The sequence below is a fragment of the Entelurus aequoreus genome, linkage group LG17 (assembly GCF_033978785.1).
Source record: "Entelurus aequoreus isolate RoL-2023_Sb linkage group LG17, RoL_Eaeq_v1.1, whole genome shotgun sequence".
Classification (NCBI taxonomy): domain Eukaryota; kingdom Metazoa; phylum Chordata; class Actinopteri; order Syngnathiformes; family Syngnathidae; genus Entelurus; species Entelurus aequoreus.
This window is the reverse complement of record NC_084747.1, coordinates 37,336,755-37,360,983: the sequence shown is the minus strand read 5'-3', so window position 1 is coordinate 37,360,983 and position 24,229 is coordinate 37,336,755. Positions and strand designations below refer to the sequence as shown.

The 24,229-nt window shown below is 38.8% G+C and overlaps 1 protein-coding gene across 1 annotated transcript in view; it reads left to right on the top strand.

Moving 5' to 3' along the window:
* Window positions 1-5,074: 5,074 nt before the first annotated feature.
* Window positions 5,075-24,229, top strand: part of ikbkb (inhibitor of nuclear factor kappa B kinase subunit beta) — a 72,664-nt gene continuing 53,509 nt past the window's right edge. Inside the window, exons 1-2 of the mRNA XM_062025638.1 lie at window positions 5,075-5,211; window positions 13,672-13,793. Coding sequence (XP_061881622.1) covers window positions 13,689-13,793 — 105 coding nt within the window. The 5' untranslated portion in view covers window positions 5,075-5,211; window positions 13,672-13,688. The remainder of the gene's footprint in view (window positions 5,212-13,671; window positions 13,794-24,229) is intronic.

The window sequence follows — 24,229 nt, the reverse complement described above, 5'->3', positions numbered from 1 at the left end:
CACACACACACACAGATGACTTTCCAGTCATATCTCTTTCTGTATGAAACCAGATGTTTTGTCCATGATCAAAAGCAGACAGCTAAGCTTATCTTTTGCAGTTATTTGTTCAACATTCTCTGCATCCTCAGGCGTGTCGAGGTAAAGGACGTGATGACAAATGATAATGTTGCTGGTATTTCAGGGAAGGTTTCTGTTGTTCCATGAATTTCACTGCAAAGCAAACCCCTCAAGTATTGCACAAACCTGTAGTCATACTCCACTCATTACATACACAGTTAGTGTACTTTTATTAGATGCAGATTGTGAAACATTTAAGAATCAACGTAACTGTATACCAGCATGACCTTTGACCCCAGCTGGCCCAGACATTTTCATTTAAAGGAGCCATATGTAAGAATTACATGTCAAGTCATCATTAAATGGCCCTGATATGTCAAAAGGCATTAAAAAAGCATGTTCTTTTCGAATACCTCTATAACTGATAACAGTAGTTCAGCTATGCTCATTTCAAAATTTGATTTACAGCCCCAAAATCTTGGTATTGTTTTCATTTCGATGTCCCGCCCTCCACCGTTTTAACCAAAGAGAAAGTCTGTGAGTGTGTCACATCCAAGTTGCCAGTTACGCACTGCCATATTCGCATGGCTACTGCCACTGGTAAAGTTACTAAACATGTCAGACCTTAGTAAATCTAAAAGACCTCGTTACGATTCTCAATTTATTCATGACAAAGCCAGGAACAAAATGGAGATTTGTATCGAGGATGTCTTTGAAAGATGGAGACGGTTAAAAGCGGGGAAGATTTTTTGATCTTATGCCAAACTTGCTAATTTCCTCCTTGATAGGTAACTAAAGCATATAAATGTTCTTATTACTTGTAATAAATGGAAATGGATGTTTCGTATGTAAACTATATTGTCCAATACAGTCTATGATCTTGTCTAACAAAGCTAGTATGTTCGTGCAACGAATGCTTAGCATGCTCGCCCGGTCAATGGGAGCATACAAATCGACATATAGGCTAACGGGGGAAATATATGCCCGTTAGCCTGTATGTCGATGTGTAATCTCATCCGCCTCAACAAAAACGATCCTAAATTTCTGTTTAGTACAGTAGCATCGTTAACCCAACAAGGGACTCCTCCCAGTAGCTCCACCCACTCGGCAGATGATTTTATGAATTTCTTTAATAAGAAAATTGAACTCATTAGAAAGGAGATTAAAGACAATGCATCCCAGCTACAACTGGGTTCTATTAACACAAATACGACTGTATATACGACGGACACTGCCCTCCAAAATAGTCTCTCTATTTTTGATGAAATAACATTAGAGGAATTATTACATCGTGTAAGTGGGATAAAACAAACAACATGTTTACTTGACCCACTTCCTGGGAAACTTATCAAGGAACTGTTTGTATTATTAGGTCCATCAGTGTTAAATATTATAAACTTATCACTTTCCTCCGGCACTGTTCCCCTAGCATTCAAAAAAGCGGTTATTCATCCTCTGCTCAAAAGACCTAACCTCGATCCTGACCTCATGGTAAACTACCGACCGGTCTCCCACCTTCCGTTTATTTCCAAAATTCTCGAAAAAATTGTTGCACAGCAGCTAAATGAACACTTAGTGACTAACAATCTCTGTGAACCTTTTCAATCCGGTTTCAGGGCAAATCACTCTACGGAGACAGCCCTCGCAAAAATTACTAATGATCTATTGCTAACGATGGATTCTGATGCGTCATCTATGTTGCTGCTTCTTGATCTTAGCGCCGCTTTCGATACCGTCGATCATAATATTTTATTAGAGCGTATCAAAACACGTATTGGTATGTCAGACTTAGCCTTGTCTTGGTTTAACTCTTATCTTACTGACAGGATGCAGTGCGTCTCCCATAACAATGTGACCTCGGACTATGTCAAGGTAACGTGCGGAGTTCCCCAGGGTTCGGTTCTTGGCCCTGCACTCTTTAGTATTTACATGCTGCCGCTGGGTGACATCATACGCAAGTACGGTGTTAGCTTTCACTGTTATGCTGATGACACCCAACTCTACATGCCCCTAAAGCTGACCAACACGCCGGATTGTAGTCAGCTGGAGGCGTGTCTTAGTGAAATTAAACAATGGATGTCCGCTAACTTTTTGCAACTCAACGCTAAGAAAACGGAAATGCTGATTATCGGTCCTGCTAGACACCAACATCTACTTACTAATACCACCTTAACATTTGACAACCAAACAATTACACAAGGCGACTCGGTAAAGAATCTGGGTATTATCTTCGACCCAACTCTCTCGTTTGAGTCACACATTAAGAGTGTTACTTAAACGGCCTTCTTTCATCTCCGTAATATCGCTAAAATTCGTTCCATCTTGTCCACTAGCGACGCTGAGATCATTATTCATGCGTTCGTTACGTCTCGTCTCGATTACTGTAACGTATTATTTTCGGGTCTCCCTATGTCTAGCATTAAAAGATTACAGTTGGTACAAAATGCTGCTGCAAGGCTTTTGACAAAAACAAGAAAGTTTGATCATATTACGCCTATACTGGCTCACCTGCACTGGCTTCCTGTGCACTTAAGTTGCGACTTTAAGGTTTTACTACTTACGTATAAAATACTACACGGTTTAGCTCCAGCCTATCTCGCCGATTGTATTGTACCATATGTCCCGACAAGAAATCTGCGTTCAAAGAACTCCGGCTTATTAGTGATTCCCAGAGCCAAAAAAAAGTCTGCGGGCTATAGAGCGTTTTCTATTAGGGCTCCAGTACTCTGGAATGCCCTCCCGGTAACAGTTAGAGATGCTACCTCAGTAGAAGCATTTAAGTCCCATCTTAAAACTCATTTGTATAATCTAGCCTTTAAATAGACCCCCCTTTTTTAGACCAGTTGATCTGCCGTTTCTTTTCTTCTCTCCTCTTCTCCCCTGTCCCTTGCGAGGGGGAGTTGCATAGGTCCGGTGGCCATGGATGAAGTGCTGGCTGTCCAGAGTCGGGACCCCGGGTGGACCACTAGCCTGTGCATCGGTTGGGGACATCTCTGCGCTGCTGACCCGTCTCCGCTCGGGATGGTTTCCTGTTGGCCCCGCTGTGGACTGGACTCTCGCTGATGTGTTGGATCCACTGTGGACTGGACTTTCACAATGTTATGTCAGACCCACTCGACATCCAATGCTTTCGGTCTCCCCTAGAGGGGGGGGGGGGGGGGTTACCCACATATGCGGTCCTCTCCAAGGTTTCTCATAGTCATTCACCGACGTCCCACTGGGGTGAGTTTTTCCTTGCCCGTATGTGGGCTCTGCACCGAGGATGTCGTTGTGGCTTGTACAGCCCTTTGAGACACTTGTGATTTAGGGCTATATAAATAAACATTGATTGATTGATAATCGAACTGACAGGGTAAAATATAATTTAGACAAATAAAACCTATGTGGATATGGGTAGTGTCTGTGCCTATCTCGTTCTCAATATGCTGATAAGCTGAGGAAATGGGTTCCAACAACAGCAGGGCTGTCATGGCAATACAAGACATATGGAGACAGCCAAATCACATGATAAAATTATTCCTCATTCGTGTTTGCATATTGTGGACTACTGGTACCAAGTTACATGTGAATGGCAATCTGAAACGTTTGAAACAGTAGCTTATAGGCTAAAATGTCTCCTCTTTAGTTTTGCTGCTAAGCATGCTCTACTTATTTTCACCAGTATAACCATTGCTAGCGTTGGTTGTAGTTTGTTTTAGTCTTTGTTTTTTGATAGTACTGACAATAACTGTATGATTGCCATTTGTTGTGATATTGTATGCAGGCATGACGTACTTCTTCCTGAAAATAGCCTAATTACTTTGTAAAATGTGTTGGTTAGAGATTTGTTATTGACAAAACGCTTGTCGATTCAACTATTATTGTCCCAGCACCTCAACCCCCGAGTAAGAGGCAGTGGAGGTTTAAAGTTCCTTGGAGTAGGCCAGTTGATCGAGCTGGATTTGGCTGCGTATCTGGCAACCTCAGTCAGGGAGAGGGGGAGGGGAATTTCGAATGTGATTGCAGTACCATTTCTGTCCATATTCTTACACATGGCTCCTTTAATGACCGCTTCATTTAAAGAAATTAATGGGGATATTTGATTGACAAAAATAACTATTACTGATAAGAACACATACCGTATGTATACAAAAGAAATACACTCCATGCTCTTTCAAATACATTTCAAGACTACAGTGTCATCCGATACATGTCAGTGATGGCATTTTGGCAATTTAAAGAAAAACAACATACAACATTGTACATCATGTTATTGTTTGTATTTTTGGAAACTAAAATAGTTGACCACCTGCTTATAACCATTGGACATTTACAAAATAATGAAAATGTCATATTGTTCAACTTAGGTTATGCTAAAAAGTATTTTTTTGTATTTTACTTGTTACACTTGCAGTGAACATGCATATGTCAGCAACATGTTAACATAGCACTGTTTACTGACTACACTGTATACAACCTTCAAATCTATTAACATGTGCATGATAGTGTGCAGGGATCTAACTTGGAGAACAAATGATTAAACTAGTTTTGCACTCAGAAAGATATAGTGCCGAAGAGTAAAAACATTTTTTAAAACATCCATCTATCCAGTATATATATATATATATATATATATATATATATATATATATATATATATATATATATATATATATATATATATATATATATATATATATATATATATATATATATATATATATATATATATATATATATATATATATATATATATATATATATATATATATATATATATTTGTTTATTTATTCATTTATTATTATTATTATTTTACTTGAGTATTACCATTGAATTCTACATTTTGTGTAAATATTGAACTAACACAACATGTTTAAATGCGCATATGTGACTTTTTATAATTTATGTTCATATATATACTGTATGAATGTTATGTGTAATGTATTATTACAGTACAGTACAAGTCACGTGACCGACGGGTTTAACATTGTGTTGAACCAGGCTGAAACTCCGCCTTCCTGTGGGCGTGGCTATGCAGGTTTACAGGAAATCTCACTATCAGGAAGTTGAAGAACTTTTCGGCAAGATTTTCAATACTCAAACTAAAAAGGATGAAAGCGGACTTTAATTTGTGTTAATCATTTCAGGCGCTCACAACTCTGAGTCAACAGGTAAGGTTCACGTTTATCCGACGATAACTTAATAAATCTTCATGAAAATGATCAGACGTTTCAGTCAGACAGACGAAAGTCATTTTTCTGTGCAAATCACATGAGAATACATGGTCGTTATCACGGCATAAAGTGATTAAATAGGCCTGTAAAGTTCATTATTAGACATGTTTGTCATTTAGACATGAATGACACTGAGAGGCACCAGCCTGCACATTATGAATACACCACTTTGAACAGTATCTTTACAAATAATGTATTTGTTATAGGTTGCAGAGGTGTGCAACTGCATTGAGAAATGGATGCTAAAGATTTTGTAGCCAAAACACTGCCATTAAGATTTGGTATCGATAAAACATGCCATTGTAGAAAAAGTTGTATTGGCACCGAAACAAGTTTTAATATCAAATGAATTAAAAAAATAACAAAATACAATCGTTTTGGTGGATATTTTTGTATCATGACATGTTTTCAATGCCAATATTCGTATTAGTGTACAATTTAAATGTTTTTAGCATTCGCTTTTTTACGATTTTGCTTATTTTTGTTACGGTTTCAAAATTAATGGCAGAAGGGGAGGCGGGTGCCTGTGGGCGGGGCTTACAACATGTTTACCCGGAAGCAGTCTCACTAGACGTGGGCATGCAGGACAGGTAAAACACTGTAGAAGAAGACGCAAGCCCTGGGCGACTAAATCAAGTTTAAAAAAGCTTCAAAACATGAAATCATGAAGGAAATTTTTTTTTTTAAATGTATCTTGAGTAGGCATATGTATGTTGCTTTCGGCAGATTCATCTCCTGCACAGAAGGACATCTTAAAACATAATATAGTGAACTACTTGTATTAATTTTTCACCACTTATCTAATTCGTAAAGCACTCTGGTCAAATGTGTTACTATCAAAATAGTTTTTATTTACTCAGTAGATTTAAGCAAACTAGGTTGTTGGGATATTTTTATTTCTTATACAAATTTTTATGTATTATTTAATTGTTATTCTTAACAGAGGGACCATGATTCTCTTTACAAAGCAAGTCAAATTATTTTTAAAGATATTATACGTATTTAATAGTTATGATACCGTTTTTGAGTTTATTTCGAACATGAACACACTTGCAATACGATACATCACATAATTTCATATATATTTTTGTTACAAAATTTCCCTTTCCGACTTCAGAGCATTTACTAATACATAAAGTCGTTGTCGAAAGTTTACATACACTTGTAAAAAACATAATGTCATGGCTGTCTTGAGTTTCCAAAAATTTCTACAACTCTTATTTTTTTGTGATAGAGTCATTGGCGCACAAAATTGCTGGTCACAAAAAACATTCATGAAGTTGAATTATTTTATGAACTTATTATGGGTCTACTGAAAATGTGACCAAATCTGCTGTGTCAAAAGTATACATACAGCAATGTTAATATTTGGTTACACGTCCCTTGGCAAGTTTCACTGCAATAAGGCACTTTTGGTAGCCATCCACAAACTTCTGGCAAGCTCCTGGTAGAATTTTTGACCACTCTTCTTGACAACATTGGTGCAGTTCAGCTAGATTTGTTGGTTTTCTGACATGGACTTGTTTCTTCAGCATTGTCCACACGTTTAAGTCAGGACTTTGGGAAGGCCATTCTAAAACCTTAATTCTAGCCTGATTTAGCCATTCCTTTACCACTTTTGACGTGTGTTTGGGGTCATTGTCCTGTTGGAACACCCAACTGCGCCCAAGACCCAACCTCTGGGCTGATGATTTTAGGTTATCCTGAATAATTTGGAGGTAATCCTCGTTTTTCATTGTCCCATTTACTCCCTGTAAAGCACCAGTTCCATTGGCAGTAAAACAGGCCCAGAGCCTAATACTACCATCACTATGCTTGACGGTAGGAATGGTGTTCCTGGGATTAAAGACCTCACCTTTTCACCTCCAAACATATTGCTGGGTATTGTGGCCAAACAGCTACATTTTTGTTTCATTTGACCACATAACTTTCCTACAGAATGTCTTATCTTTGTCCATGTAATGTCAGATGAAGCAAAAATTGAGCTGTTTGGCCACAATACAGGAGTTCTTGTAATAGATAATTATGTTAGTCATGTTAACATATTGAGATGAAGAATATCTAATTTTCAATAAGGTTTAAGGTGTTTCTCAAAATTCTTCTTTAGTGTACATCCATCCATTTTTTACCGCTTGTCCCTCTCGGGGTCGCGGTGGTGGCTGGAGCCTATCCCAGCTGCATTCGGGCGGAAGGCGGGGTTCACAAGTCTTCCTTGTACTTTGTAAGCACTTTTAATTTGAACAGCCTCTTTAACTGGATCATATTAGTGCGTTGTTTAGACTTAGACTTAGACAAACTTTATTGATCCACAATAAATAGTGGAAATAGTTCCACACAGTAGCTCAGTTTCAAAGGATGGAAAGGATAATGCAGGTATTAAGTAGACTAAAAATGTACCATAGTAGCAAAATAAAATATAACATATATGTAATATTTGCATATTATATATACAGTATATAATATATACTGATATATTATATTTTTATATAATATATACAATATATAACAAATACCAATTACCATGTACAATATTACAGTATATGTAACAGCTGCAGCAAAAAGAAAAAAGAAAAGGGCAGCATAAAATAGAGAGTAGATCCAGCAAAAAAATAGACATTATAAACAAAGAGAGGTAGCTAACATAGAAGCGGTCAGGTAATAGACAAATATCATCTATTGCTGTATGGCGAGTGATTATACAGCTGGATGGAGTGCGGAATGAAGGAGTTCTTGAATCAATTGAATCTTTAACTGATTTGCTTAATTCATTCCATAATTCAATTCCACATAATGATTTACTTAAGGTCTTAAGTGTTGTACGTGCATACAAATGTTTTAGGTTAGTTTTTCCTCAAGGGATATATATATATATACAGTTTTTTTTTTTTTTCTTGGTGTTAATTCTTGGGTAGCAGATTATAGTTTGTTTTGTACATACTTTTATGTTTTTGTATTGCGTTATTAGTTCAGTTTTTAAATAAAATGTAATATGGCAGTCACTCACAGATTTGCTCACTTGATGATGTAGTGTCGTTGGACATTTGTCCTCTCAGAAACACGATGGAGAAAATCTAGATGATGTTCCAGAAGGGCAGAAGTCTTCTGTGTCTTTCTTGTTGAAGTAAATACATCAACATCACAAAGTACAACTCAGATATTATTTTTTAAAGATATTTAATATAATTGTGAATAAAAAAATATCCTTTAAAAGTCCAGCCTATTGTTTTAATTAATTTTAAATACTCCCTCAGCTCTACAATTTAGCAGTTGATTTTTTTCCCTCCAAATTCTGTTGTAAATGGTTGTACTTTAAAATGTACATGTAAATATTATGTGGAATATGATTTAAAATAGCTGAAGGTATTCCCCAATAATGTAATTTTGCAACTAATGCAGAAAATGACTCACAACAGCGTTAGTTTCAGCACATTCTTTATTCATTTATACAAGTCAAAATATTTGACAATACAATAAGACATGAGTCAACCTATTTAGGTCTAAAAATAGAAAGAAAAATATGTAAGACTTTAAAAAAAAAAAGCTGAAAAAAACTACGTGCATAAGTTGTCTGCACAGCCAGGATTTTAGACTCTCTCTCGGGGGAACAAGAGGAAGAACCGCACAGAGCTCGCTCAACGTTACGTTAGTCAAAGTCTCGTATTTTAACACAAATTTAGGTTACTCGTATCACGCCAATCTTTACATGTCTGATGTTAAATGTTTTAAATGAATAAATACAGCTGTACTTACATTTAAAAGTTACTGTTTTTCTCTCCGATTACTGTTTTTCTCTCTGATTGTTCCAAACAGAGTTTCACCAAAAATCACGGCTACATTGAGACAAACATGGATAATTTAAAAACATATTACATTTTTGTTCACTTATACTGCATCCTCAATGTATCGCTAGGTTATCTCCAATATATCGTATAACTTTTATACTTGATTTAGACACCCTTGGTCCTCCTGTCGTTTTCTACAGTGTTTTACCTGCAAGCCTAAGTCTAGTAAAACTGCTTCCAGGTAAACTTGTTGTAACGTCAACCCATCAGGTAAAATTAGACTTAGACTTAGACTTAGACTTAGACAAACTTTAATGATCCACAAGGGAAATTGTTCAACACAGTAGCTCAGTTACAATGATGGAAAGTGTAAGGATGGAAAGGACAATGCAGGTGTAAATAGACTAATATAGCGATAAAAAATCTAACATATATACGAATATATACATAATATGTGTACAGAATAATATATGTACAGATATATTATATTATGTCTATAACATATATGCAATATATACCAATGACCATGTACAATATTACAGTATATACAGTATATGTGACAGCAGCAGCATAAAATAGAGAGTAGATGCAGCAGGAAATAGAAAATAGACATTATAAACATTATAAACAAAGAGAAGTAGCTAACATGTCAGGTGTCAGGTAATAGGCAGATGTCATCTATTGCTGTATGGCGAGTGATTATACAGCTGGATGGAGTGTGGAATGAAGGAGTTCTTGAATCGCACAGTGCGGGAAGGAAGTTGAAGGAGCCTGTTGGAGTATGAGCTCCGCTGTCCCTTAATTGTCAGGTGGAGTGGGTGGGCAGGATTGTCCATGATGGCCAGCAGTTTGTCCAGTGTCCTCCTATCCCTCACTAACACAAACGCCTCCAACTGCGTGCCAATAGTTTGGCCGGCTTTCCGGATCAGTTTATCAATCCGGTTTGAGTCCCTTTAGCTGGTGCTGCTCCCTCAACAAACCACTGCAAAGTACAGTGCACTGGCCACAACAGACTGATAAAATATCTCCAACAGCTTGCTGCACACATTAAAGGACCTAAGCTTCCTCAGGAAAAAGAGTCTGCTCATGCCCTTCTTGTAAACAGCTTTGCAGTTGTCCTTCCAGTCCAGTCTGCTGTTCAAGTGGACTCCCAGGTACTTGTACTGCTCCACTACTGCCACCTCCCAGCCCTGGATCTTGATGGGCTCCACCGGGGTCACTCTCTTCCTGAAGTCGATGACCAGCTCCTTGGTCTTGTCCACATTAAGGACCAGATGGTTCGCCTGAGACCACTCCACAAAGTCAGCGATCAGTGTCCTGTACTCCAATTCCCGTCCCTCTCCGATACACCCGACCACAGCAGAGTCGTCAGAGTATTTATGCAGTAACAAATACAAGCTTGAAATATCTCAACTTGCATGTAATAAGGTAATATCACATATTAGTTTCACATTTGAAGTTACTGCCATTACATTTGAAACTGTAAAAAAGAGAAGCGAATGTGAAAAAGGTGAAGTTGAAAATAAAAACATTTGAGACACACACAAAAAACAAGTGAACAACAATATGAATATTGGCATCGAAAACATGTCATGATACAAAAACATAAAAATATTGTATTTTTTCAATGTTTGTATTTATTTGTTTGCCAAACTTGTTTTGGTGCCAAAACAACTTTTTCTACAATGCCATTTTTTTCCCAATACCATATCTTACTGGTAGTGTTTTGGCCCCATAAAATATATCCAAGTCATGTATGTTACAGATTAAAAATATTTGATATTTAGTAATATGTAAAATGATCAACAATGCTACGGTATCTACGGTAGAGTCTTATTGTGATCGGGTGTCAATGATGAATTTATCATACCTAGGGATGGGAATTGAGAAGATTTTTCCGGTTCCAATTCCACTGTCGATTCTGCTTAACAATTCAGTTCTTTAACGGTTTTATTATCAATTCTTATTTGGAAAAAAGGAGAACAAAAGGGTACATTAGCATCAATTTAGTTTAGTTTAGAGCTAACATGACCTTACAAAGCCAACAGTGAGGTCTTCAGAGGCACATAGCATAGAAACAAAAGTTACTTTTGAAAAGAAATATAATAAATAAATAAATGTTATTCTGTAAAGCTTAACAAAATAAAACATAAGAGGAAATTACACAAGAATGTTACATTTATATTAAGATTTTTAATATGTTTAATCATCTTTTGTCATCTCCATAGAAAATATATTAGTAACACTCAAAATATTAGATAGATAGATAGATAGATAGATAGATAGATAGATAGATAGATAGATAGATAGATAGATAGATAGATAGATAGATAGATAGATAGATAGATAGATAGATAGATAGATAGATAGATAGATAGATGGATAGTACTTTATTGATTCCTTCAGGAGAGTTCTCCCTCAGGAAAATTTAAATTCCAGCAGCAGTATACAGAATTGAGGTCAAATTTAAAAAGTAAAAAGTAAATAATGGGGGTATAAATGGAAAAAAAATAGAAAAAGCAACAATAAGAATAAAAATATAACAGTACAAATAAGAATATAACAAGAGAAACTATGCAGTAGTGACCATGTTATGAAAATGTATTGCACTGTTATTGTACTGTTAATCTCACTGTTACAATGGTTTGTTCAGATTTACAAGATAAAACTATCATATACATAAAATGCAAAACAATATATTTCAAGCCTTTTTTTAAATTTTGATGATAATGGCTTAAAGTTTATGAAAACCTTGAATTGAAAATCTCAGAAAATGTGGGGTCTTCAAAAACGGTAAGCCATGATCATCAACATTATAACAAATACAAGCTTGAAATATCTCAACTTGCATGTAATAAGATAATATCACATATTAGTTTCACATTTTAAGTTAAACTTTTTACATGAATGCACTTTTACACAATACTCTAATTTTATGAGTTTCACCTGTGTAATGGAAATGTCTTGAGTGAACATGGGGTTGCAGGAAAACATGCTACTTTTTTCCGACTACAATAGAACATTCACTTCTTGAAAATCAGTAGCACTGGCAAATTGGTGCGAGCTTTAAACCACGAACGTACTCACTTCCCTGCCGCTATAGCGCTGGGTGGCAGATATGAAATGGAGCTAGTACTTACTGCCCGCCTTCGGAGCCAGTGACAATATGTCTCTTGTCTTGCTCATCTAAATGAGAAGGCATTCATTTACATTTAATAGGTAAAATCAATAACATAATAGGCGGTGAATTAGTACCTGTTGTATTTACGGCAGATTGTTGCTGCTGCTGGAATGAGATCGACGTGGTTAAAAAATGCGGCATTCATTTATAGTTGTTGCTTGCTTGGTGTTGAAATGTTTCAGCATATGTCCTCCTCTTGATGAAGTAGCAACCCTGCAGTTATTAGTCGCGCTGTTTATATCGTAAAATGTAGTCGACTTGAGATTGTTTGTTCCGCCTGGGAATCGTCATTTTGCTTTCTGATGTCACTACGTATGTTGGGTAACGACGTCATTCCAGACCGCTGGCATTGATAAGGGAATTGTCTGAAAAATTGGCAAGCGATTCCAAGGAATTGATCAACTGAGAACCGGTTCTGAACAAGAACCAGTTTTCGATTCCCATCCATAATCATACCATTACCAGCAGTGGAATATGCTTTAACCCAGGGGTCCCCAAACTTTTTGACTCGGGGACCGCATTGGGTCAAAAAAATTGGGCCGGGGGCCGGACTGCGTGTGTGTGTGTGTGTGTGTGTGTGTGTGTGTGTGTGTGTGTGTGTGTGTGTGTGTGTGTGTTTGTGTATATACTCCTCACACACTAATTGACTAAAAGAGTGCGCACTTGCCGCACGCTCGCCCGACACTGCAGCGCTAGCGCGATTATGTCACGTTATTGATGGGAAAATGCATTTTTTGACAATATGATTTGCCTGAGCTGCCAGGAGAGTAACAAGCGTTAGAAAATAGATTAGAAAGGACAAATAAAAAAAAAAAACTTGAGACTTCCCGCGGGCTGAACTTTGGACACTGGCGGGCCGTATCCGGCCCGCGGGCCGTAATTTGGGGGACCCCTGCTTTAACCTATTAACCCTCAGGTGTTTAAAGCAGTGGTTGTCAAACTTTCTTCACCAAATACCACCTCAGAAAACAGGTGGCTCTTCAAGTACCACCATAATGACCAACATTAAAATACAGTAGCATAGTAGGCCTAAGTTTTCATTAAAAAAAAGGGCAGAGGTTTTATCTAAAAATCATATTTAATCATTGGCAAAAATAAATTGGCCCTAGTGTGTGAATGTTGTCTTATCTATCTGTGTTGGCCCTCCGATGAGGTGGCGACTTGTCCAGGGTGTACTACCCGAATGCAGCTGAGATAGGCTCGCGACCCCGAAAGAGACAAGCGGTAGATAATGGATGGATGGGCATTTTGACCAGTGTGACATTACACACACTTTGAACAGTAGCATTGTGTTTGAATATAGGAAAATAAAACACTGTACTTTAATCAAGGGATTCTTTGGCATACCGGTAGATAGAGCTCGCGTACCACAGTCTAAAATATGTCATGTGACAGAGTACAACTCACAGGGTTTGTTTGCATGGTTGAATGTAGGAGCTGCCGGAGACGCCATGAACCGCATCCCCCTGCAGCAGCCGCAGAGCTGTGGGTCCTGGGAGCTGAAGGAGCGTCTGGGGACCGGGGGCTTTGGAAATGTCACCAGGTGGCAAAATAAGGTTTGACAGCAACACACTGCAGCAGCACTGTCAATGTCTACTTTGTCTCTTATACTGTTCATTATTTATTGCTACCCTACTAAACCAGTGGTCCCCAACCACCGGGCCGCGGACCGGTACCGATTGGTACCGGGCCGCGCAAGAAATTAAAACAAAATATATATATTTTTTTTTTTTTAAAACACTATATATACATTATATATCAACATAGATCAATACAGTCTGCAGGGATACAGTCCGTAAGCACACATGATTGTATTTCTTTATGAAAAAAAAAAAACAAACCCCCCCCCCCCGGTCCGTGTGACAAATTTTCAAGCGTTGTCCGGTCCCCAGCTACAAAAAGGTTGGGGACCACTGCCCTAGACAATATTAATGAGATCCAATCCATTTGTTTCAATGCAAATTTGGTGAGTGAACAGTTACAATGTAGTAATACTGTAGTTCGAATTGATCCAAAACATAAACTTCTTCTGATAGGACAATCTAATATGTAATAACATTGGTCCTCCTTATTCGAATGAGTATTTAAAAGGGACCTATTATGCAAAACCAACTTTTCCTACGTATCGGTACCTGTTTTTGTGTATTTGGGATCTGTCAATTTGTCAATAGACTCCATATGGAAGCACACATTTTTTTCCAGAATAAATAGCTGCCGAAGACGCAATATGGCTCGATTTGATTTGATCTAGATTGACACACAGCGAATATTAGACTTAGATTTAGACTTCCTTTTATTGTCATTCAAATTTGAACTTTACAGTACAGATAAGAACAACATTTTGTTGCATTAGCTCGTTGTAGCTAATGCAACGCAATTTCGTTCTTATTCGTTCTTATTAAATATTGCATAAATCATGAAATATCTGATGGGATAAAAGGAATTCAACACTGATTTTCAGGTTTTGACATGTATACTGTAACTTGCAAATATACAATCTGCATCACAACGAGATGCCATTGAGTTCTAAACTGCAGATTTTGGCCTTAAACGCACATACTGTAGCTGGAGCATAATATAGGAAGACCACGTGTTTATTTACCCTCAAAATGGCGACTCCTGAACAGAAGGCGTTTTGTGTGCTTAAGTTTGCAAAAAAAAATGCAATTGTCACGGTGCAGCGTGCTTTTAGAACAGAATTTGGCATTGATCCACCCTATAGTGAAAGCATTCGACGGTGGGTTAAACAGTTTAAAGACACTGGCTGCTTGTGTAAAGGAAAGAATCCTGTAAGACCTCGATGACATGAAAGATCGACTAACAGCAGCAATCAACAAGGTGGATCGCGACATCCTGGGCCCTACAGGTCTGTTTCACAGGTTTCTCTGATCTTCAGGGGAGTTCATTGATGCGTCTGTGGCTGTCACATATGTATAGGGTACATTACATGGGGGCGTGGCAATTGCTTCAGGTGTTACACAGTAGTGCCCTGCCTCTGCGCCGTCATGATGAGACCAGTTCGTTGCGTACGGTATATTGTCTCCAAGTGTGTTTTTTCCTGACCTAAGGAATATTCCTCTCTACTCCGGTATTGAGCACTGTTTAACCGATATATATACATATATATATATATATATATATATATATATATATATATATATATATATATATATATATATATATATATATATATATATATATATATATATATATATATATATATATATATATATATATATATATATATATCCATCCATCCATCTTCCTATATATATATATAAATATATATATATATATATATATATATATATATATATATATATATATATATATATATATATATATATATATATATATATATATATATATATATATATATATATATCCATCCATCCATCTTCCTATATATATATATAAATATATATATATATATATATATATATATATATATATATATATATATATATATATATATATATATATATTAGAGATGTCCGATAATGCCGCTTTTGCCGATATCCAATATTCCGATATTGTCCAACTCTTAATTACCGATTCCGATATCAACCCATACCGATATATACAGTCGGGGAATTAACACATTATTATGCCTAATTTTGTTGTGATGCCCCGCTGGATGCATTAAACAATGTAACAAGGTTTTCCAAAATAAATTAACTCAAGTTATGGAAAAAAATGCCAACATGGCACTGCCATATCTATTATTGAAGTCACAAAGTGCATTATTTTTTTTAACATGCCTCAAAACAGCAGCTAATTATTTATTTATTCTTATTTTTTAATATATTTTATTAATATTATTATTATTATTATTATTTATTTATTTATTTTATTTATTTATTTTCCCCTACCTCAGGGGGGGGACTCGGCGGGGCGGTTGCTGATTGTTCCATCTCCATCGTTGGGGTCCCTGCGGGGGGGGTGGTTCCCGTGGCCCCGTGCTGGGTGGTCCTGTGGCGGCCGGCTTGGGTGGGGTGGCCGTGGGCTGGCCTCGCCGCGCTCTCCGGGAGTGGGGGGGGGGCTCGTGGGGGCCCGGTTGCCGGTGGGGCGGGGGCGATCTTCCCGTCCGGTTGTGGGGGGTCTCCGGGCCCCTCGGGCGGGGCGTCCCGCCTTTCTGTCCGTGTGGGGTGTGGTCTCTCGCTGGCTTGGGGTCTGGCTGCCCCCTGCTTTTCTCGTGCCTTGTCCTCTGCCGGGTGTGTCTGTCTGCGGCCTGCTGCTGGCCCTTGTGGGCGGCGCGGTGGGCCAGGCTCTGGGGTTCCTGTCGCTGTCCGGCTTGGCTGCGTGGGGGCGGTGGTCCCTGGTTCCCTGGGCACCACACCTACTGTTTGTGGGATGGGCTCTCGGGGAGGCTGGGGCCGTACTCTGGCTCCCGCACACACTGGGAGTCAAATGTATTGTACATGCAAATTCACATATACTCACATACATACATACACACATACATAGGTACCTACGCTCCCACATACATATTCAAATACAGTACATATTTACACACTCAAAGTTCGTACATCCACACGCACGCTCATTATACAAACATACTGTATACACATACTGTACATATTCATTCACTGTAAAAACATACATATACACATACTGTACATATACACTCACTGTACAAACACACACATACACATACTGTACATATACATTCACTGTACAAACACACACATACATATACTGTATATATACATTCACTGTACATACACACATATACACATACATATACTGTACATATACATTCACTGTACAAACACACATACTGTATACACATACTGTACATATACATTCACTGTACAAACACACATACTGTATACACATACTGTACATATACATTCACTGTACAAACACACACAACACATTCTATACATATACATTCACTGTACAAACACACATATACACATACTGTACATATACATTCACTGTACAAGCACACATATACACATACTGTACATATACAAGTACATATGCACACATACACTCATGCACATAATCACGTTTCATCAAACATATATTAACGTTATTGCCCTAGGGTAAACTGGGTATAACATATGGCACGCTGACAAAGCTTAACCTATTGTTACTATAACAATCTACAAGGTTAATGTAGGTTGCTTCTCTTTCTTCCCCTCCATTTTTCTGCATTCTTTCGTATCTCAAGTTATCATTACGTATATGTATTGTTGCATTTGAACAATTGTATTGTTGATAATAAAGGTAAAGTATTGGTATTGTTTATTATCAATAGCGCTATTTCTATTGGTATTCATATTGCTCCATTTTTAGTGTAATAATGCTCATTGTCATTTCTGTATTATTTTTTATTTTCGCTAACTGCTTATTTGCTATTACTTTTACCATCATATTTGTACATGTCGTATTTGCTGATGTTGCTCTGTTGTTGTTGTTGTTGTGTTTGCTGTTGTTGTTTTTGTCTCTCTGTCCAATCCCCCTCTTGTCCCCACAATTCCCCCATCTGTCTTCCTTTTTTTCTCTTTCTATCCACTCCTGCTCCGGCCCAGCTGCACCAAATGATAATATAAATACATTTAATAAAGTCAAAATACAAATAAGGCAACAAGAGAAGTATCCTACACTTCTCTTTTGTAAAGTAAATCTGAACAGCCGATATGGGCATCTACATCTACTATATGATTTGCCTGAGAAGCTGGGCAGGACATTATAAAAAAAAAACAGCAGCTTGGAATTTGGGACATGCTCTCCCTGAGATAATCCTGATACCCACTACAACTATGGGAAATACTATACTTTGACTTTCACAAAGAGCATTATTTTTTATTTTTTTTAAACATGCCTCAAAACAACAGCTACAAAAACAATGAAGGCACACAGCTTCAGTCCAGAGTATACTAGAGTAATAAAGTAAACAATAACATAGTCCTCCTTTAGTGCAAGACTGCTTAGTATACTATATAACAGGAAATTATAAACTGGGCTCAATCTGCCCTGCTCTAACGTATTTGTATGAGTAACACAAATGTGCTGCAAGCTAGTGGGGAGTGCTTGAAGTGGCCTCGCAGTTAGCCGGAGCTTCTGAAATGCTGCGTTGAGACAGGGCAGCTCCGCTCACTGCAAGCTGCAAAGTGTGCGCCATGCAGGGCAGACTAGCCACACCAAACTCCACCGTAGCTTTCGCCTTGGGGTGGTTTTTGTTGTATTTTTGTTTTTTCCTCTGCGTAGTCTTTAAGCGACAACTGTGTGGTACTACTTTTTTTCGCTGTTTGCTTTTCATCCATCTTCGGCTTGAATTCATCGTGTATCTCCTTATGATTCTTGAAGAGGTGGGAGATCAAATTGCTCGTATTAAAGGAAGACGTCTTGCTTCCTCCTCGCATAACCAACTTTTTGCAGTCATTGCAAATTGCCCGTTTTTTATCCGTCAGACACACTTTAAAATAATCCCAAACCATAGACATGGTGTCGTTAGTCAGTCACCGAGCGAGCTGGCTTGTTAGCCATGGCTACAGCACCGGCAACAACACACTCTTGTTGTCGTTATGGTCCGCTCGCGGCGGTTTGATGAGGTCATCAAGCGTCGCCAGTAAACTTCTCATGCCGCAGTCGTCAACTCCTGTGTTGTGTGTGGGAGAGGGGAAAGGGGAGAGGGGAGGGGCTGCTGACTGGGAGACACAACTGCTCTGTACTTCTCCCTACGTCCGTGTTTTACCGGATATGTACCGGATATGACTTAAAAAGTCATTAATTTTACTTTTTGAAACCGATACCGAAAGTTATATAGTTGAAACCAATAATGATGCCAAAAAACATTAAAAAAGATGGGAAGTCCTCAAATGCTTATTTTGAAAATGTAATTTTGTCTACAGATTATATGCAATCTGTCGTTGTGTTTCCTAATTTGAGTGTACATAAATGAAGGTGTGCGTTGCTGAGTCCGTCCTGGACATAATCTGAACTGTACATAAATGCTTATTTTAAAAATGTAATTTTGTTTATAGATTATATGCAATCTGTTGTTGTGTTCCCTAATTTTGAATGTACCGTATTTTTCAGACTATAAATCACAGTTTTTTTTCATAGTTTGGCCGAGGGTGCGATTTATACTCAGGAGCGATTTATGTGTGAAATTATTAACACATTACCGTAAAATATCAAATAATATTATTTAGCTCATTCATGTAAGAGACTAGACATATAAGATTTCATCGGATTTAGCGATTAGGAGTGACAGATTGTTTGGTAAACGTATAGCATGTTCTATATGTTATAGTTATTTGAATGACTCTTACCATAATATGTTACGTTAACATACCAGGCACGTTCTCAGTTGGTTATTTATGCGTCATATAACGTACACTTATTCAGCCTGTTGTTCACTATTCTTTATTTATTTTAAATTGCCTTTCAAATGTCTATTCTTGGTGTTGGGTTTTATCAAATAAATTTCCCCCAAAAATGCGACTTATATATGTTTTTTTACTTCTTTATTATGCATTTTCGGCCCATGCGACTTATACTCCGGAGTGACTTATACTCCGAAAAATACGGTACATAAATGAAGGTGTGTGTTGTTGAGCCCGACCTGGACATAGTCTGGACTGTATACAAATGCTTATTTTGAAAATACAAATTTGTTTACAGATTATATGCAATCTGTTGTTGAAGTTTCCAAATTTTGAGTGTACATAAATGAAGGTGTGTGTCGCTGAGCCCAAACTGGACATAATCTGGACTGGACCTGGTTTTTAAGAACCCTTTAAACAATCTAATTTCATGGACAACTCGGTCTGGTGAAGATAAGGTCATTTTTAAAAAAATAAATAAAATAGAATAAGATAAATAAATTAAAAACATTTTCTTGAATAAAAAAGAAAGTAAAAAAATATAAAAACAGTTACATAGACACTAATAATTAATGAAAATGAGTAAAATTAACTGTTAAAGGTTAGTACTATTAGTGGACCAGCAGCTCGCACAATCATGGACTGTATCCCTTGCAGACAGTATTGATATATATTGATATATATTGTAGGAACCAGAATCTTAATTTCCCCTCGGGATTATTAAAGTATTTCTGATTCTGATTCTGATTAATAACAGAAAGAAACAACGCTTTTGTGTGAATGAGTGTAAATGGGGGAGGGAGGTTTTTTGGGTTGGTGCACTAATTGTAAGTGTATCTTGTGTTTTTTATGTTGATTTAATAAAAAAAAACAAAAAAAAAACGATACAGATAATTTCCGATATTACATTTTAAAGCATCTCTAATATATATATATATATATATATATATATATATATATATATATATATATATATATATATATATATATATATATATATATATATATATATATATATATGTATATATATATATATATATATATATATATATATATATATATATATGTAAATATATATATATATATATATGTATATATATATATATATATGTATATATATATGTATATATATATATGTATATATGTATATATATATATATATATATATATATATATATGTATATATACATATACATATATATATATATATATATATGTATATATACATATACATATATATATATATATATATATATATATATATATATATATATACATATATACATATATACATATATATGCAAAATACGATAAGGGTATCGCAACTGGCTCACCTTTACAGGTACTCGCCCCTGCACCATCTGTGAGCCTGTGGCCTCGCTCTCTTCATCTCTCCTTCCATCAAGGCACCGGCGGGACTCTGCATGGCAGGGACGTCCTCCTCCCTGAGCCAAAACTAAGCTTGACCGCATACCTCAACAGGACATGAGTTGGTTGGCATCAGCAGATTCTCAAATGGGCACCCCCCGTCATCAACGTTTCGTCGAATTAAGCCCATGACGCTTCGGAGGGGCTCGACGGCAGATCCAGCGTCCTGGATCTACCCCCGCTGAATGCCACCCAACTCTATGTCCCTAGTCCTTCAGTAGGTCGGCTCTGCCACCGCACCTTTCTTTGTAACCAAATCCAGCGTGATGCTTCCTCTGCCCTTCTAGTGGTGTTGGCTACCAGCCGCTTCCTAGCCAGCCCCTCAATCCCTAGCAGTCCGAGTGCTCTCCAGAGCGACCGCCCCGCAAAGCCTCTACAGCCCACCTCCACCGGTAGGTTCCAGGCCTTCCATCCATTGTGCTGGCTCTCGAGGATGAGGGTTTGGTACTTCTTGAGCTTGCGTTCGTACGCCTCCTCCATCCTCTCTTCCCAAGGTACTGTCAGCTTGATAAGCACCACCTGTTTGGTTCCTCTAGACCACAGAACAATATCAGGTCTCAGGGTAGTGTGGGCTATCTCCTCTGGGAATTTGAGCTGCTTCTTCAGGTCGGCCCGCATCTCCCAGTCATTTGCTGTGGCCAGGACTCCTTTGTTCCTCCCTCCTGCTGCTGCGCTTTCACCTGCCCTGATGAAGTGGATGAAGCGTGGCCCATTAGAGAGCTGCCTTGTCCTCTTCCTGGCCTGCTCAACACCTTCTGCCAGCTGAGCAAGGATCTGGTCATGACGCCACCGGAACTTGCCATCTGCTAAGCTTGAGTGACAAGAGGAGAGGACATGCTCCAGGTTAGCTATCTTCCCGCAGAGTGTGCAGCTGGGGCTCGCTACCATTCCCCAAGTATGGAGGTTTGATGGGGTGGGCAGGACATCATATGTAGAACACAGCAGGAACTCGATCCGGTGGCCTTCCATGCTCCAGATGTCCTGCCAGGTTAGAGATCTGTCTTTTACACTCTCCCATCTAGTCCAGCTGCCCTGTTTTTTCATGGCTACTGCCTTGACATACCGGCTTTCCTCCTCAGCCTTTCGGACCTCCCTCTGCACCAAGCCTCGCCGCTCCTTAGGGTCAGCTTTGTTCCATCTTGTTGTGGATGAGCAACCCAGACCAAGTCTTCCCTGGGCTACTGATCCCACAATGTCCGTGTGATGCAGTCGATCCTCCGCCTCCCTCAGTGCTTTGCTGGCTAACCACTTTCTGCCTGACCTGACGACAATGCCTGCCTGCCGTACTCGCTCGTCTTTGCTGTCTCGTAGCATCATGGCCTGGCGTGTTTTTGTCACCTTGTACTCCTCCACCACTGATGTTATTGGCAGCTGTAGCTTGCTTCCAGTGCTGTACAGTCCAATGGAACAGAAGCTTCTTGGGACACCCAGCCATCTCCTCAAGTAGGTGTTCAACTTTTTCTCCAGACTCTCAACTGTGGATACAGGTACCTCATAAACCAGGAGTGGCCAGAGCAGACGGGGGAGAACCCCATGTTGGTAACCCCAGGCCTTATACTTGCCCGGGAGGCCGCTCTTTTCGAGGGATGTCATCCAGGCTTCTGCTTGGCTAAGCATTTCTCTCACACTCAGCCGGTCATTGAGGTCTGCCCTATACCACTTCCCCAAGCACTTCACATGTTTCTCTTGGACAGTTGGGATGATGTTCTCCCTGATCTTGAAGCGAAACTGGTCCTGAACACGCCCTTTCTTCAGAACTAGGCTTCTGGACTTTGCCGGTTTGAACTCCATCCTTGCCCAATTGGTGAGCTCAATCAGGTCCTCCAAAATCCATCTTCCTTCTGGCACTGATCTTGCTGTGATGGTAAGGTCGTCCATGAACGCTCTAATGGGCAGCATCTGGATTCCGCTTGCAAGGACTGCGCCTCGACCTAACTTCTCTGCCGACTTGACAAGAAGGTTCATGGCTGCAGAAAATAAAATCACTGAAATTGTGCAGCCAGTGACAATGCCCACTTCGAGTCTCTGCCAGTTGGTGGTGAATTCTCCGCAGGTGAATCGCATGTTGAACCTGTCAAAGTACTGACGCAAGAGTTTCTGGAATCGCTCTGGTATGTGGTAGGTCTTCAAAGTCAGCTCCACTAACTTGTGGGGTATCGTTCCATAGGCATTTGTTAGATCAAGCCACAAGACTGCTAGGTCTCCGTGGTTCCTCTTTGCATCCTCAATGATCTTGGAGATTACTCTGGTGAGTTCGAGACAGCCAGATACCCCTGGAATGCCACCTTTTTGAACTGAAGTATCCATGTAGCCATTATCCAACATGAAGGTGGTTAACCTCTTCGCCAGAATCCCCAGGAAGAGCTTAGCTTCCACATTGAGGAGGGAGATGGTACGGAATTGCTTAATCCCTGAAGAGTTTTCTTCCTTAGGGATGAAGCACCCCTCAGCCACCAGCCATTCATCAGCAAGGAAGTTCTTCCTCCACGCCACCGTCAGCAGCTTCCAGAGTCGTTTCCTGAGCCTTTCGCAATGCTTGTAAACATTGTACGAGATGCCGTTCGGCCCTGGGGCTGATTTTCCTCTTGCCTTCTTGAGGAAGCTGTTGACTTCTTGCCAGCTTGGTTCCTCCGCCTTAAAAGGAATAGTTGGTTCAGCTGGTTTAATGAGCCTCTCCATCTCCTCCAAAGTGTCCTCCCTCCTGGGATCGCTGTGGACCTGCCGAAGGTGCTCCTCCACCTCTTCCTTTGTTGCTTTCAACTCTCCTGATCTTTTGTCACCCAGGAGTTTAGACAGGTAGTTGAATGGGTTCTTTGTGAAGGCCACCCTTTCCTTCAACCGCCGCTTCCTGTTCCTGCGGTGACACTCAGCTCGTCGCAAGATCTTAATGCGCTCCCTCAGGCCGTTTCGCAATTCTGTGAGAGCTGGTTTCTCATCTGCTGTTGCTTCACGAAAGGCCTTCTTAAGCCTACGCAGATCTCCTCTAAGGATTGCTATCTCCTTCAGGCGTCTGTTTTCCTTGGGCTGGATATTTACTCTGCCTTTTTGTTCTTTCTTTCTTTCTTTCCCCCAGATTATCGAGGACATGGCCTTGAGCTTCTTTCCCACGTCTCCTGCGATCGCCGCTTCCAGCACCTGGTCGACATATATATATGTATATATATATATATATATATATATATATATATATATATATATATATATATATATATATATATATATAT